The 16,480-nt window shown below is 49.2% G+C and overlaps 2 protein-coding genes across 2 annotated transcripts; one reads left to right on the forward strand and one right to left on the reverse strand.

Annotated features, from left to right (window-relative positions):
- Nucleotides 1-3,224: 3,224 nt before the first annotated feature.
- LOC140687973 (late cornified envelope protein 2A-like) lies at nucleotides 3,225-4,306 on the reverse strand. Its single transcript, XM_072945912.1, has 2 exons — nucleotides 4,261-4,306; nucleotides 3,225-3,730 (listed from the first exon to the last, which is right to left on the reverse strand). The coding sequence occupies exon 2, from the start codon at nucleotides 3,707-3,709 to the stop codon at nucleotides 3,437-3,439; it is 273 nt and encodes a 90-aa protein (XP_072802013.1). The 5' UTR covers nucleotides 3,710-3,730; nucleotides 4,261-4,306; the 3' UTR covers nucleotides 3,225-3,436.
- A 3,337-nt stretch (nucleotides 4,307-7,643) lies between these two features.
- LOC140687974 (late cornified envelope protein 2A-like) lies at nucleotides 7,644-8,128 on the forward strand. Its single transcript, XM_072945913.1, has one exon. The coding sequence runs from the start codon at nucleotides 7,644-7,646 to the stop codon at nucleotides 7,914-7,916; it is 273 nt and encodes a 90-aa protein (XP_072802014.1). The 3' UTR covers nucleotides 7,917-8,128.
- Nucleotides 8,129-16,480: the final 8,352 nt, after the last annotated feature.

Here is a 16,480-nt window from a genome sequence, read left to right on the forward strand (position 1 = left end):
CATGCTCCTCCCCTGACTTCCTGGCCCACACTCTCCCCTTCCCTGCGCCCCCTGCCACGCTGGGCTCTTTGCAGTTTGTCTGACACTCTGGGCTTTGGGAACTTTGCTCTTGCTTTTCTCTCTGCCCCAAATGCTCTGACACTTCGGAGGTGGCTGACTTGCTCACCTCCTTTAGCTCTTGGTTCAAATGTGACTTCAGGGAAACCTTTGCTGGTGACCATGTTTAAGGCTATCATCCATACCTGCTGGTTCTCCCTGTCCCTCTTCCAAGTCTTATTTTTCTCCATAGAGTTTATAACCCATTGTGTATTTTATGTATGTGTGTATTTTCCACTTTCTTCCATCAAAACATAAACCCTACTGGGTAAGTACCTTCATCCCCTGCGTTCACTGCTCTATCACAGAGCCTCACTCAAGTGCACTCAGAACATAGCTGTTGGATGAGCAAATCGAATATTTTTTCTTATTCATTTTGTTGGTCATCTGTCTTCCCATCTTAGAATCTAAGTTCAATGAAGGAGAAATTTTTGTCTGTTTTGTTCACGTCTATATTAGATCTTAGAACTGCTCTTGGAACACAGTAGGCACTTAATAAATATCTTTTGAATAAACAGTCCAAGCAAATATTAATGTGAATTAAAGCACGCGCCTGACGTGTGAGCAAGCGCTAACTGGATGTTGGTTAGTTTTGCTGGCAGTGCCGTCTGCCGTCCCCCATCAGCCGTACGAGATGACCTCAGCTGCTATCAGCCCTGAGCCGAAAGACTGAAGGCAGAAGTGTAAGGCAAGAAATAGGGGTTTTCTTTTCATCCAAACGAATTGCATCCGAGAAAGGCTGTGACCCCATCATACCAGCTCCTGGCCATGCCAGCCACTGTCTTCCACACTTTCCCCAGTCCCACTGCATCATTCTGAAAAATGCAGGACCAGAATTTCCACTAATGTTCTGGGAGCCATTCCACGAGGGCTTTCTGTGGGGGTGGATCAAGGGGTGTGGTTTTGTTTCCAGTTCCCTCCTGAGCAAACACAGCTATTTAGCAAGTCCTAGGACTGCACCCAGGAGTCTGGGCAGGGCTGCCCGGCCTCTGATGCTTCCAGGTCTCTGGGTAATTCCCAAGTGGACTTTTTATTTCTTCAGCCCCTCCAAGACTTTTGTTTTTGAGTTTGACAATTTTATTTATTTTTTCAGTTTTATTGAGAAACAATTGCCATTCACCACTGTACGTTTAAGGCATACAGCACGATGATTAGATTTATGTATATTGTGAAATGCTTACCACAATAGGTTCAGCTAACATTCATCTTCCCATAGAGAAACAATAAGACAGGAATAAAAGGAAAAAACCTTTCCTTGTGATGAGAACTCTGAGAGTTTACTCTCAACAATTTTCTATACATCGCTAGCTATTGTCATGGGAACATGTTACATCCCTGGAACTTATTTTACTTATTCCAAGACTTCCATAACAAATTCCTTATATGAAACCCTCATCTGTTTCAAATAGCCAGAGTGGTCTCCATTTTCATGACTGGACACTGACAGCCTGAAGCTTATATAATACAGATGACGTCGTACAATCTGCTGCAGGGAGAGGGTGAGAGGCATTTAACAAATGGAAAGAAATAAAAATGTAATTTCAAGTGGCGGCACGTGCAAGAGCAGTAACAGGAAATTCGATTTATTTGAAAAGAAGTTTCTCAGGAAACCCGAGGGAGCCACGCTGATGCTCACCTCAGTGCTTGCTCTCAGTGAATTCACTCTGTCCCCCACGTGGCCACAGGGCTAAGATGCGTCTGCAGCTATATCCAAGGCTTCTGCCTCCCTCAGAGGGTGCAGAGCTCTGTAACAAGAGGCTCCCCATCTGTAGGACAGAGGGAGTCTCTGTAAATAAGCTTCTTTAAAAAAAAAAAAGTTCTGGGTTTCAATAGTACTTTACTTAACCAGACTCTGTACATGCACATTACAACTCTTGTGAACAGCTACGAAGATCAGTTTACTCCATCAGTTCCCAGGTGGAGCTGTAAATAGTCTGTTATCTTAACTCTCTTAAAAACAGCCAGGGAGAGAGAGGGAGATTGCCTTAAAGATATATGTAGGAAGCAATAAGCACATTTTTATTCAAGTAAATAGGATCTTCTGTGCAAACCACTTGAGTGACATGGCTATTTTTCATCATTAATTTTTTCCAGCTTTTTTGAGATATAGTTGACATGTAACACTGTGTAAGTTTAAACTGTAAAATCAGTTGATTTGATACATTTGTATGTTGCAATATGATCTCCATCTTTGTGTTAGCTAACATCTCTACTATGTCACATAAATACTCTTGCTTTTTTGTGGTGAGAATTTTTAACATCTCCTCTGTTGACAACTGTCAAACATATAGTACAGTGTTACCTATAATCACCATTCTGTGCTTTCGATTCCAGAATTTTATTTATCTTCCAACTGGAAGTACTCTGACCAATATGTCCTCACTTCCCCTACCCTCTGCTAATATTTTCTTTTAAAGTTAGACTCATCTTGGAATTCTAGTCCATCCTTATTGTTGGCTTCATATGAACATGGCAGAATTTTAGATGTTCTTGAAGATACGCACACACTAAAAATTAGTTCATTAAAGCTTAATTGGTTGATTTTTCTTCAGGTCAGTAAAAGCTGTCAGTCTGTCTTTCTATCTAGGAAAAAGGATTGGGATTTAGGCAAAAAAGAAGAGAAATGGAATAGAAACCACCAATCACATCGGGACTTGAAAGTAAATTTACAGTTGCAAAGTACATGCTTTAGAACATTTTTCAACAATCTGAGAAATTGACATGAGGCCGAAAGAATGCAAATCCAAGGTGTAAAGCTGATGGCTCTTGAGAGTGAGACTTTGCCTTTTTATTCAGTTGATAAGAGCCCAGAGGGAAAGGACATGCGAGAACAGGCGAAACACCAGGCTGCTCCGCAGTGCTCTGCACGGCTGAGGGCAACAGCAGCCCGCAGGGCAGCAGGCAGAGAAGCCCCAGACCGTGCCAGCAGCTGGAGCCCCCACACGGCAGACCGCTGCCCGCGCCCAGCGGCCAGAGCTCTGGTGGCTCGTGTCAGACACGGACTTCCGGAGCCGTTGCCCCGTTTCCCCTGCGTCTAGAACCGTGTCCGTTTTAACTCTCACCACCGTGTCCCCTGATCTCTCCTGAAGACAGTGAGGAGAATAAAAGAATGGACAACGACAGGACACTTTGCAGGAAGGCAGCAGAGCTTTATTGCTGTTGCGGGGAAGGAGGAGGGAAGACCGGGATCCGGGACGGACGCTCGGGTGCGCGGAGCACACGGGACGCTCACGGGCCCTGCAGCCCCGCGGAGAGAAGAGGGTCGGGAGAAGCTTCCCTCTGGGCCACGTCCTGCCCCCGGTTCCCCCTGCGGATCTCTCTGCGATGCCCAAAGCCCGGCTCAGCAGCAGCCCCCAGAGCCTTCGCAGCACCCGGGGCCCCCCGAGGGCTCGGGCTCACAGCAGTCGGGGCTCTGGTGCCGGCGCCGGTGGAAGAGGTGGCACCTGTGGTGGCTCGGGCAGCCGCCCCCGCTCCCCACGCCGCAGCCGCCCCCGGAGCTGACGCTGCAGCAGGAGGAGACTGGAGGGCACTTGGGGGGGCACTTGGGGGCGGGGCACTTGGGGGGGCACTTGGGCGGGGGCTGGCACTGCTGCTGGTTCTGCTGGCAGGACATCTCGGCAGGAGTTCAGTCAACCTGGAACAGGACAATCACATGGCTTTGAGAGGTTAAATCAAGGGTCATGCTTTGTACCTCCTTTAGAATCAATCCATGGTAAATGAAATCCAGAACACGTGGGAAAGCGTCCAGAAGGAAATAAGATAAATCTTTTTCGAGTGAAAAGTACATGGATTGCAATCCCGACGGGTGAACATTTTATTCACCTTGGAAGCAGGGATTCCACCATCGCCACAGCCCTGCGCGTTGTAGGCAAGTCTCGGAAGTGCCGAAGGCTTAACATAAAAGAGGGCCCTAACCTCGGTGAGGTCCACGCATGCCTTTCAGCCCAGGGCAGCCTCCAGCGCGCAAAAGTTTTGAGGACTTCTTAAGCCACAATATCTTCCTCTTTTTCTGAATTTTACTCCTGCTCAGCATGGCAGGAATCAAACCCTCTTTCCTCAGTCTCCCTCCCTCCTCCCCCTCCTTCTGTTCTGCTTGTCACCTCCCAGCTGTCAACACTTTCCCTGTCCTGCTCAGAACCTGCTCTGGCTCCATTTCCCACTCACCTCGGTCACAGGCAGGCGCACAGACTCGTCCTGGGGAGTCAGAGCGGATGAGCTGCTGCAGCCTGGGGGTGACATTTATAGGCCCCAGACAGGGCTCTGGGAGGGGCGGGAGGTGGCTCTTGCACAAGCAGGCACGTGCTGGGTAACTCCTGACATTCCTCTGCTTCCCTGTCCCTGCTTCCCTGGAGGCTTGGGGAACTCCCAGGATCGTGCTCTGGGGCAGGGTCTAAGGGGCTTTACCTGCCACGGTGTCCCACAGGCTGGGCCCTGGGGAGTAGACTTGGGATCTCAAGGAACCAGTGCCTGGACGAAGACTCTGTGTGTCCCCTGGGAACCTCGGGTCAAAGCCACAGTCTGTTCATTTAAAATATTTCTTTGTCATTGAGGAAATGTTCCATTCGGAGTCCCTCCCACACTGCAGCTTGGTCTTTCGGGTCTGTCTGCTTTAGGTCCGTGCCGTTTCCGGGCTGTTGCCTCAGGAGCCTTGAATTGGGAAGAACCCTGCCCATCCACTCATCCTCCCTGGGTCTGCCCTTCAGTGGGGACCCTGAGCCTCTGCTCCTCCCTCTGACGTCTCCTAAGAGATGGTCCTGGGGTCTTGATTTCTCTTTGTTGTGAGGACGGGGATGACTGACCTTATTCAGTCAAGGCAATGAATACTTAATTTGGTGAGAAGTAGGCAGACCGTGAAGGTCAGATCACTGGAACTAGTGTCCGGGAGCCCCGTGTACATTCCAGCCCTAGTACCCGACCCTGGAAATGCTGCTCAGTGTCCTGAGTGTCAGGGTTCCTTTCTCAGATGATGATTTTATTCATTGGTTTGAACATTAACTGAAAAATGAAGAGCCGTGTCTTGTCGCACATTTGACACCTAGAAGACGCTTAATAACATACATCACAATGAATGACTGGCACCCAGGCTTTTTGTGCAGAGTAGGTATGGGCACTTATGGTCCCGACTCTCAAAGCCACCGTTATCCCTAAACTATAATGAGAGCCCTGGGGAAGGTTCGTCATGCTGAGGAGCCTCTGAACTGACAGCTCCGTTTTCCTTGGGGTCTGGGTGGGGGCAGGGCTGATGTTGAGTAAGAGACTGAGTTCAGTTTGTCAGTGAGAAATGAGGAAGATTCTGGATTAGCCAGATCGATTTATTGGCTTGGAGAGCGCACTGTGTACTACTTATTGTACTGGCGGCAGGGACAGAGCTGCGCACAGAACAGAGGTGGCCTCACCCTCACTGAGGGCCCAGCACAAGGAAGAGAGGAGATGCTCTAAGCCCCTTTACACCTCGAGGTGTCCCCTCTCAGATTTATTGTCTATTTTCATATCCAGAGCCTGCCTGCCTTGTAAGGGCTTTCAGGTCAGGGGCGAAATGAATCAGCCCATGAACAAACTATTTAGTTAAATTCATTTAGCAGTTTGGTTGGGGTCTTTGCCCATCTGTCAGGAATTTGGGATTCAGAGGTGAATCAGGCTCAACCCCTGCCCTGAGCAGCACACAGTCTACCAGGCCTTTCAAAATTCTGCTTTGCTTGAGAAAAGTCCACGAGCTCCGGAGAGGATGGTTCGAATCTCTCCTCCTGCATCACTTTTCTGCAACGAGATGTGTGGGGCACTTTGATTAGTTCACTCTGTCTTAGCGGCTGTCATCCTGAGCTTCCTCATTCTCTGATGGTGTCTGGAACCAGGATGGAGTGTGACTAGGTGTGTACGTGTGGGGAGGGGGGCAGTCAGGGAAGTACACCCATGTGGGCACCGCACACACTGGGACTTAGACTGGAAGTTGAATAGAAAAGCACAAAAGAGCCAGTTCCCTGAGCTGTCCATGCCGGGGGAAGGGCAGCACTTCCCTGCCCCCCTCCCCGAGCCTCATCCCCGTGTCATGACCTGACAGGGGAAGGAACATGCTGATTCATGAGCAGACCTGCTGCCTGGGCTTCCCCCTCGGTATTTTTAATGTTGTAGATATTTGTGTTCGTCTCCACAGGTGTGGATCCCATCAGAATGTGAGAGCCAGTGAGTAAAGAAAGACTTCTCTTGTCCTCCTGGGTCCAGCAAAATACCTGGCATACCTGGTTGTTAATAAAGAAACACATTGGCTGTATATACGCATAGTGATGAACGCCACGGTAAAGCTTGCCTCCAAGCCCTCCGAGCCTGGGAATTCATGCCCCCCAGGAGGGTATCTCTGAATGTCTCCTGAGTGTCTCTCCCTGAATGTCTTGCTAGGACCTCAAATCTAACCCCGTCCCAACATTTATTCCCTCTCCGTCCTGTGGTCCTTTCCCTAGTCACAGGACTTGATGTCTCGGTGTAACCCTTGGTTTACTTATTTTCTCTACTGTACACATACAAAGAGACATCAATTCTTGGAGATTCTCCCTGAACAATTCTCCTCTGTCCACCCTCCCATTCCTACTCCTTCCATCCTGTCCCACCCACAAAGCCTGGAGTGACAAGTGTGACCACCCATCTCGTAAGGGCCTGGCAGGCGGTGATCCAGGGCCTTGGAGCCTCAGCCTGTGACCAGCTTCCTGGGAATCTCAGGCCATCCAAGACTCATCTTCAGGAAAGGGTGTGCCTTGCTGGAGGCCTGTCCAGTGAGGAGCCTGGGTGCATGTATGGTTTTCCAGGAAGACAAGACCGCAGGGAGAGGAATGTCAGGAACGGTCCTACTCCTCCCTTGGTTGTGCAAGAGCTGCCCTTGCAACTTCCAGAGACCAGGCTCATCTCTGAGCCCAGCCTGGGGACTCCCTATAAAAGGTATCCCTGGCCCTTCCTCCTCATCGTCTCTCACACCTCAGGAACCAGAACCTACTCTGAGGCCGGTCCTGGTAAGTGAGTCTGTGCCAGCCCAAGGGAGGGCTGTGGGTTTTGGGAGAAGAAGTGCTTGGAACATATCCCCACCGTGGTGAATGAAAGAACAGAGCAGGCTGAAGGGGACGCGCCAGGGGCTGAACCATAGCGGGGGTCTGGGCAGAGCAGGGCTCAGCCTTGGGGAGAGAGTCCTGGGGCCAGAGGGAGAGGGAACAGCTCTTCCAAGGCTCTGTTGTTTGGCCCCTGGACAGCAGGCTTCACACCTACACTTGGGGCATCTAAAGAGGAGGGGCCCCTGCCTAGTTGTGAATTCATTTTTTAGGATCAAACTGTGTGGATAACATAGTGACAAACCGATCTTGGTACATAGTATACATTCTATGCACAGGACCTAAATGCCAACTGTACACATTTATGGGGCTTTGGCTCAGGAATGAGAGCATGCTTTGCAGACGTGTTACCAGCAGAGTAATAATGGTTTGAGAATAGAAAATATTTTTATTCTACGCTTGATACATTTGATCTGATTTTAATTTTACTCTAAGGTTGCTTTAACTCCTGCCGAGATGTCCTGCCAGCAGAACCAGCAGCAGTGCCAGCCCCCGCCCAAGTGCCCCCCCAAGTGCCCCGCCCCCAAGTGCCCCCCCAAGTGCCCTCCAGTCTCCTCCTGCTGCAGCGTCAGCTCCGGGGGCGGCTGCGGCGTGGGGAGCGGGGGCGGCTGCCCGAGCCACCACAGGTGCCACCTCTTCCACCGGCGCCGGCACCAGAGCCCCGACTGCTGTGAGCCCGAGCCCTCGGGGGGCCCCGGGTGCTGCGAAGGCTCTGGGGGCTGCTGCTGAGCCGGGCTTTGGGCATCGCAGAGAGATCCGCAGGGGGAACCGGGGGCAGGACGTGGCCCAGAGGGAAGCTTCTCCCGACCCTCTTCTCTCCGCGGGGCTGCAGGGCCCGTGAGCGTCCCGTGTGCTCCGCGCACCCGAGCGTCCGTCCCGGATCCCGGTCTTCCCTCCTCCTTCCCCGCAACAGCAATAAAGCTCTGCTGCCTTCCTGCAAAGTGTCCTGTCATTGTCCATTCTTTTATCCTCCTCACTGTCTTCAGGAGAGATCAGGGGACACGGTGGTGAGAGTTAAAACGGACACGGTTCTAGACGCAGGGGAAACGGGGCAACGGCTCCGGAAGTCCGTGTCTGACACGAGAAGACTGGAAAAAGAGGAAAGCAGAAGTGAGAGGTGGTGCTGGTTTTGAAAATGTAGGTAATCATAAGATGAAATATTTGCTCACCACCTGCTAGGAGCGAAGCACGCTGCTCCCCAGTCACTTCTCCAACAGCCCTCGGATGTAGGTTCTCTATTACCTCATGTTACGGGTAAGGAAATGGAATTGCACGTGTTTCATGTGCATATATGTATTTTTATAGAAGTAGAGTCAGTTTACAAAGTCATGTCCATTTCTGGTGCACAGCACAATGCTTCAGTCATACAGGAACATATATATATTCGTTTTCATATTCTTTTTCACCATAGGTTACTGCAAGATACGTAGTTCCCTGTGCTGTACAGTATGAACTTGTTGTTTATCTATTTTATACATATACGTAGTAGTTAGTATCTGCAGATCTCGAGCTCCCAGTTTATCCCTTCTCACCCATTTCCCCCCGGTAAACGTGAAGTTTGTTCTCTATGTCTGTGTGTCTGTTTCTGTTTTGTAAATAAGTTTTTTTGTCTTTTTTTTAGATTCCACATATAAGTGATTTCATATGATATTTTTATTTCTCTGCACGTTTTCTTAACTTGCCAAGGCCACACAGCAGTCTGGCTGCAGGATCATCATGGCCACCACTGTATTGTCCTGATTTGCTTCAAAGCAAGGAATACAATTCATTCTAAATTACTTTTCATCAGCCTAGTTCAGTGTGTTTAATGTTGCTTTTTAAACTCTATACCAGTAAGATTCCAAACCATGCAAGTCACAGCTGCCACTGCACCTGTCTCGGGAAGGAAGGGGCTAGCCCTGATTTTAGAAGAAGCTCAGCTGTCAACGGACCTCATCTCCTCACCCTCTATTGAAACTATCACTTTGCATGTGAACGAAGAGTGACGTTTTCCACCGACTGCAAATTGTTGTAATAATGGAAAATCAGAAATGATCAGCCAGACAGGATAAGTCAGGATATTCCTTAAAATAAAACTAAAAAGCCAATAAGACATCACAGAATTCCACTTCTAGGTATAGACCCCAAAGAATTGAAAACAAGTACTCAGATACATGTACACTTTAGTTCACAGCAGCACTTTTCACAATAGGCAAAGGATGGAATCAACCCAGCATCTGTCAAAAAATAAATGGATAAACCGAATGTAGTACACACATAGTGGAATATTATTTGATCTTAAAAAGGGATGAAATTCTGACACTTGCTACAATGAGGCTGAACCTTTAATACATGATGTTAAGTTAAATGAACCAAACACAAAAGGACAAATACTATATGATTCCACTGATATGAGGTGCTTAGAGCAGCCCTATTCAGAGAGACGGAAAGCTGCATAGAGGTTACCAGGGGCTGCGAGGAGAGAGGAATGGGGAGTTACTGCCTATGGGGTACAGAGCTTCTGTTTGGGATGATGCAAAAGTCTGGAAATGAATAGCAGAGATGGTTGCCAAACATTGTAATATACTTAATAACACTGAATTGTGCACCTAAAAATAGTTAAAATACTAAATTTTATGTTATGTATATTTTACCACAATAAAAATATAATAAAGACATAACAGAACCTGAGCTCAAGCCAGACTGGCACAGAAACCACCATGTTATCGTTTCATAGAATGAAAAGATCTTTTTGAAGCCCTTGGGAAGTGGCAAATTAGAAATCAACTTCCCCTCCAGCCTTCATGGAAAACCAGTTCCTCAGACTTTGGGAAGAAAAAGGTACCAAAGACAATCCACAAGATGGAGTTGCAGTTCCACCTGCTCTGAAACAAACAGCCCAGCTCGACTGGTGGCGGGAGGAGGGTCTGTGGCTGGGACTCACACCAGAGCAGGCTCTGGATTCACAGCAGGGACAGCCCGTGTGCTACCCCGAAATGTAAGAAATTCTTCTGTGGTACTCTGCCAGGAAGCACAAAGGATGCTGGGTCATGTTCAGATAAAACACACACACACACACACATCACAAAACACACCAAACACACACACACACACTGATATTTCAGGATAGAAAAACTTGGTCTCAGAGTAAGATCTGTTTCCAGTTGTTTGAGAGCCCTGGTGTTTAGTTGACAGCTGGATACGTCTGACACACCCAGGGAAGACCTTAGGCTGGGAAAACCCTTAGGTTCGGGTGTGGTAGATGTGGTGGAGGTGGCGGTGGCCAGCGGCACTGTGAAGCAATGACACCATCTGTCCTCACTCCACCGTGCTCCTCCCAACCAGGCTGCTCCGCATGCTCCCCCATCTCAGTGTCCTGGAGCCCAGCCCCTCTTGCACAGAGTGCAATGGCCTGGCTTGGGGTGCAGAGAGGAAGAGGAAGGCAGATTCCTCCCAGCTCAAGGGAAGTCTGTGGGCCCTGAGCAGAGGCATCAGTACCCATGAGGGAAAGGCTGGACTTACACCCTCCCTCCCCCACCGCCACCCTGTGACTCTGCGGTGAGAGAACACCATCAGCCTGGAGCAGGTCGCAGTACCCCCTGTACACATCACTCTTTGAGGCTGAGCATCACTGATGAAGGCACCCCCAAGACCCCGCCCCAGGCAGGAAAGGGCACATGTCTGTGCAAAGGGTTCTGTCCCTGGTGCTCCCCAGTTCCAGCCTCGTGGGACACAAAGGAGCTGGTTCCACACAGAGGCAGGGAGGATGGCCCCCTCCCCCTTGTGGTGGCAGACTTTGACCCTTAGGGGAGTGCTCACAGAAACTCGTGCAAAGTTTCCACACTTAAAACCTTGCATTTCACTTGGCTGTTCCACATTTGCCCATCACGACCGTGAAGTCCTGGAATTGAGTTCCTTTGGTATTGGGTATTGCCAATGTTTTGCAAGTGTTCGGCATGTGTGTCTACTCCAAGCAAGTCAGTGAGGAGCAGCAGGACTGAGGACGTTTAAGCGGTGGAGTCAGGGCTTCCCCGGGAATCTCTTAACCCTGTTCAGGAGGAGGCTGAAGCCTGGTAACCAGAGGATGTCACGAGCCGGGCCTCACACAGCAAGTCAGCAGGCCCAGGATGAAAGGGCCTTTCCGGCTTTTAGTCGTCTCTGTCCCTGAGTCTGACCTCTCTGCACCACCATTTTGACTTCATTACACCAGAAGAGCCTTTATTCCCTTCCTGACCTCAGATTCTATTACAAAGATTCCTCGTTTAATTCATCCCTGAAGGACCTCTTTCTTTAATCTCCTGACTGCTTCCTATTTCCTGGGACTTTTCGTTGGGTGCAAAGGCAGGAGGAAAGGGGGCCGGGCAAAGTTCGGCAATGACCAGAGCAGAGGGCAGGTGGCGGGGCGGCGGAGAGCCGAGCGGTGGCACGCAGCTCAGTGACTGAGCGGTCTGGGGCAGAAACAGCAACTGGAGGTGGAGGGGTTAGAGGAAGGGAGCCATCAAGGGGGACCCTGGGCCTCCAGCTGTGCCAGGGTGGGCTGTGGTGTCATTTCATCCCTGAGCCAAAGAGCACAGGACGAGATGCCGATTCAGGGAGGCTCTGACATGTGCAACCTCAGATGTGCTGGCGGGGAAGTCTACGGGGTTTTCCTGTGTATGGAACGCTTAGAATCACCCGAGAGGAAAGAAACTTTCTAAGAACATCAGAGTCAAGATAACCCTAAACTGTGAGCCTGGACAAATTATTTCACTTCTCTGAGCTAGTTCTCCGTCCCTAAAGGGATGGTGTGTCAGCACCTCCTGCACGGTGAGTGAGTGCTGGGGAAAACCAAAGGGATGAAAGGGACAAACCACCGAAGCTCCACACAGAAAGCGTTTAGTAACTGGTAGCCGTTATTTCCTTCACTATGAAAACATCAGCAATTGGTCAGTAAATGGAATTCAGTTCTCATTTCCCGCACCAGGCCAGCTCTTCCTCCTGACTTCCAAAGTCCTGTTACTGACACCAAGTCTCTGCTACTAGTCCTGGAAACCCCAAGCCATTTTGGGGTTCACCATCCCTCCCCTGCAGCCAACCCCAAGCCCTAGGGAGTCAGCGAGTCAGCCTCCAGGAAGACTCACACATCTGCTCCTTCCTCCTCATCTCCAGGGCCAGCAGCCTCAGGTCCTTCTCGGGTCTTGCCAAGCAACGCCTGTAGCTGTCTCTCCTCCCTGTCTCTGCGTCCCGTTGACCTAATGGCAGATAACACTTCCAGCCCGCCAAGGTCAGATCTCTTACTAGAACCTCCAATGAGACTCCGCAAAATGAAAACAGGCTCAGTGTGTTCCAGGAACAGAAAGGGGGCTGCTGTTGAGAACACATGAGCAATAGGGAGGGTGGGACAGGCAAGCGAGGCTGCCACGGCACCAGTCACCGAAGACCTTGAGGCCAAGGTCAGAAGCTTGGGTCTAATTCCAAATACCACAGAGTATTTTAAAGCTGTGTAATCTGATCTCTGCTTTTCTGTATTTTTTAATAATTGGCTTCCATGGAAGGGGTGGGGACAAGAATAGAAGCTGGAGGATATTAAAACGCTACCACTGTACTGTTGAAGGAGAGGCTTGTGACCAAGCGAGGCGGTGCAAAGTGAAGATGGAGAGATGCAAGCAGGTTGAGGAAATATTTAGGACGTGGACAGAACAGGACTTGTTGGAGGATGGGATTGGTGGAGAGGCAGTCCAGGGGAGGGGAGAGTGGAGGCTGGATCCTCTCCCTGCTCTGAGTTCTAGACGGCAAGTGCTCTGGGGGGCCTGCCATGTTCATGCTTAAAGGTCCTCATGCCAGTGGTGACTCAAAGCCAAGTTCTGTCCTGGGTGCACCTTCTATAGTCTGAGAAGGTGGGAGTGGGGAAAGGGGAAGAGGATCTTGGCTTGAATCCTCCAAAAGTTCAAGCCTCCTACACAAAGGCCAAGGCCCTTAGCGCTCCGTCCAAGGCCCAGCACTTCTGGCCTGACCTGCCTCTTCGGCCCCATTTCCGGCCACCTCTTCACCTGCCCGTGCTCCGGCTGCCTGGGAGGATCTGTAGTTCTTGGACTCTTGGAAGCCGTCCCACAGTTTGCGCCTGGCTTGCGCTACACCGTGCTTGGTCTGGAATGCCCCTTGCCCATCCTGCTGGACTCAATCCAAATGTCCATTCCTTCATGAAACTGCTTCCTTCCCAGCCCTCCAAACATCACCCCGTCTCTGTGTCCAGTCAGAGTCAGTGGTCCCACCGTAGCACCTGTTTGCTCATCTGCCTGTCTCCCCTGCTAGAAGGTGAGCCCTGAGGCCCCCGCTCGCCTCCCCCTACTCATATTTCTGCCATACCCATCCCAGCCCTGCACACTTGTCACATTAACTTGCCCTTAGGATGCTGTGCTCCTTCCTCTGACAGGACCAGAGCAGCACGAATGGGCTTGGGGGCCCGGCGTAGGCTGGCTGGAACCCTGTATGCTGATTGCTCGTCATCTGTACTTTGAGACCCCAAAACCTCTGTGTCAGATATGTCCCCAGAGCCATCCCAAGGGACCCACACCAGCCCTCTCCCCCCAGCGCAGGGTGGAATCTGTTCAGAGGCACAGAGCCCCAGGAAAAGGCAGACTGGGTCCAAGACAGTAATCAGGAGGGTGGCTAAGTCAGAGAAAGGGAATCAGCCACAATGGCAGTTCCACCCACAAGAGTGGGCCGCAAGGTCCTGGGTGGAGCGCCACAAGAGTGACCAGAGCCACCTAGCGGCCACCTGCGGTGGGTGCGCCTCAGTCCCTCCCCAGAGACAGCTTCCCGATCAGCGGGGAGCTGTCCCAGCTGACCACACAATTTGCGGCTCCAGGGGGCAAAAATTACCCTAACAAAGTTTAAAAAAGGAGACAATAGAGTAAAAGTGTTTATGGTATTCATTCAACAACATTAATATTATTACGTATTATGAGTGTTACATAACTCCCATGTAGCACAAATGCAAAACGTCCTAACATATCAAGGAATAAAAATGATTTCTCAATTTTGAGAAATTGAGAAGGGACAAACACAATTCACAAAAGAACTGTAAATGGCCAGTAAATATGAAAATATGTTCAGCTTTTTTAACAAACAAACAAAAAGATTTCCGCCTGTCTTTTCGTGATTACCAGATTCTGGGCACTTGAGGTTTTGAGGAGAGGGCATACACATGGCAGTGAGAGTGGCCAGTTTAATGAGGTGCCCAAAACCTTTAAAAGTCATTGAGTTTAACAAAAGAGTAACTATTTCCAGAAAAAATGCCCCCATTTAAATCAATGGGTTTTTTTTTTTAAATGTAGGGGTCCTGAGGCAGCCTGTCCCTGAGGAAGAAAGGGCTTAAGGCATCAGTGCTGTGAAAGTCATCCCCCTTGTTTTATCAATGAAGAAACAGATATCACTGTTCCTCCGGGGTCATCCCTGAGTCAGTGACCACCGTTCCTGACCACAGCTGAGCGGGAAAGGGCAGCCCCTTAACCGGAAGGAAGGAGAAGGGGGACTGCCACCCAGTGCGCAGCCTCCCCTAGGTACTCCCCCAGCCCGGGGAGGAGGACCCGAGTCTGGCGACTGGCCCCAAACCCACAGCAGCTCAGCCCCAGCTGGCCTACTGCACTCCCACAGATTAAGAAAAACTTAGCGGAGAGCATAGCTCAAGTGGTAGAGTGCACCCTCTACCACTGTAGAGGTGTAGGAGGTCCTGGGCTCAATCTCCAGTATCTCTTCCAAATATAAATAAACCTAATCACCTCCCCTCATTAAAAATATATATATATATACATAAAAAAAGAGAGAGAGAGAAATTAAGGCACTGGCCCTAACCTCAAAGCTGACCTTTCTGGCTTCACTTGCAGGGCTGCTTCTCATCGCTCTCTACGGACATTTGATCACTTCTGTCATTGTTTAAAAAATACATAACCTAATTCCATTGTGTACACGTGAACTATGTATGACACAGAAACACTGCCACTGAAATCTTATTTCAAATGAACAAACGAAAACGCAAACATTATTGGGACGCTTCCTTGGATCTTCTCTAGGCAGAGAAGGGATGCTGAGAATGTGATGAGTGTGATGAATGGCTTCATCTTTTGGTTCTACTGTGAGCCTGCAGCAGGCCCCTTTCTACAAAAGCTTCTGCCTCTCCATGTCATTGGAAGCAGAACAAAGCAGGCCAGAAGCATCCATGGGCTTTGAAAGATCCCCTTAGAAGAAGGTTGCAGGCATCGCTGGCGCCACCTCTGCTGGGCGGACTTTCCCAGGTCTCTAGCAGGGCGAGGTAGGGTGGGGGAGAACCCTTTGGGATAAACACTGCAGCTGGATTTTTACTGTCACACTAGCTTACTTGCCCCTTTAGGGAACTGACAGGCCTTATTTTCCTTCTAGTTGTCAATAGCATTTAAAGTTAATTGAATTAGAAAGAAAAAGTAATAATAAACCTACAGTTATTTTAAACTCATGGAAGATTTTATGAGTTTTTATTGGTTTTTGTGTTTTTTTTTTAAATTGAAGTATAGTTGATTTACAATATTGTGTTAGTGTCTGGATAGCAAAGCGATTCAGTTATACAGATGTATACATATTCTTTTTCATATTCCTTTCCATTATGGTTTATTCAGGATATTGATTATAGTTCCCTGTGCTGTACAGTAGGACATTGTTATTTACCTATTTTATGTATAGTAGTTTGTATCTGCTGATCCCAAATGAGTTTTATTGTTAGATGCACCCCAACTTCAATTCACAGGACTTCCCAGTCTCTGCCTTGTTGTTTTCTGAACTGTCACCCTTATTAATTTCAAAACTACTTTCCTCTTATAAATGGAGCCCGCATTTTCCTGAAAGGTGATTCCAGGATAATGCCACTGTGTACCTGAATTCCATGTCACCACAGTAGGTGTTAACAGAAAATAACATCTTGGGGGATAATTTGTTTTCCTAACACACACACACACACACAAATACACAGATGCTTATTCACACATATTTGCCCACGTGTTTTTCTAGTTCCAGACACCAAGCAAAACCTGGAGTCCAAAAATAGCAAGCATATTTATTTTACATAATTCTTGAGTATGAGGAGTAATCACTGAAAAAGTGTGTTTTGTGGATGTGTAACCTAAGGGTGACCAGATGGCTTGGTCTACATGCTGAAATTCTTCGAGGCGCCTGTAGGGGGAGTATGGAGCATTGGGAAGGGACGCTGTATTGGAATTCTCATGCTCCCGGCGTTAAAAGGACAGGGCTGTTTCCTCTGTAATGGAGATGTAACAATAATCACTTTCCTGCCTACATAAAAGTAT

The sequence above is a fragment of the Vicugna pacos genome, chromosome 21 (genome assembly GCF_048564905.1).
Source record: "Vicugna pacos chromosome 21, VicPac4, whole genome shotgun sequence".
Taxonomy (NCBI): domain Eukaryota; kingdom Metazoa; phylum Chordata; class Mammalia; order Artiodactyla; family Camelidae; genus Vicugna; species Vicugna pacos.

Bases quoted from the DNA above. Each gene is read 5' to 3' on its own strand.
- LOC140687973 (XM_072945912.1), bottom strand. From the start codon at position 3,709: ATGTCCTGCCAGCAGAACCAGCAGCAGTGCCAGCCCCCGCCCAAGTGC.
- LOC140687974 (XM_072945913.1), top strand. From the start codon at position 7,644: ATGTCCTGCCAGCAGAACCAGCAGCAGTGCCAGCCCCCGCCCAAGTGC.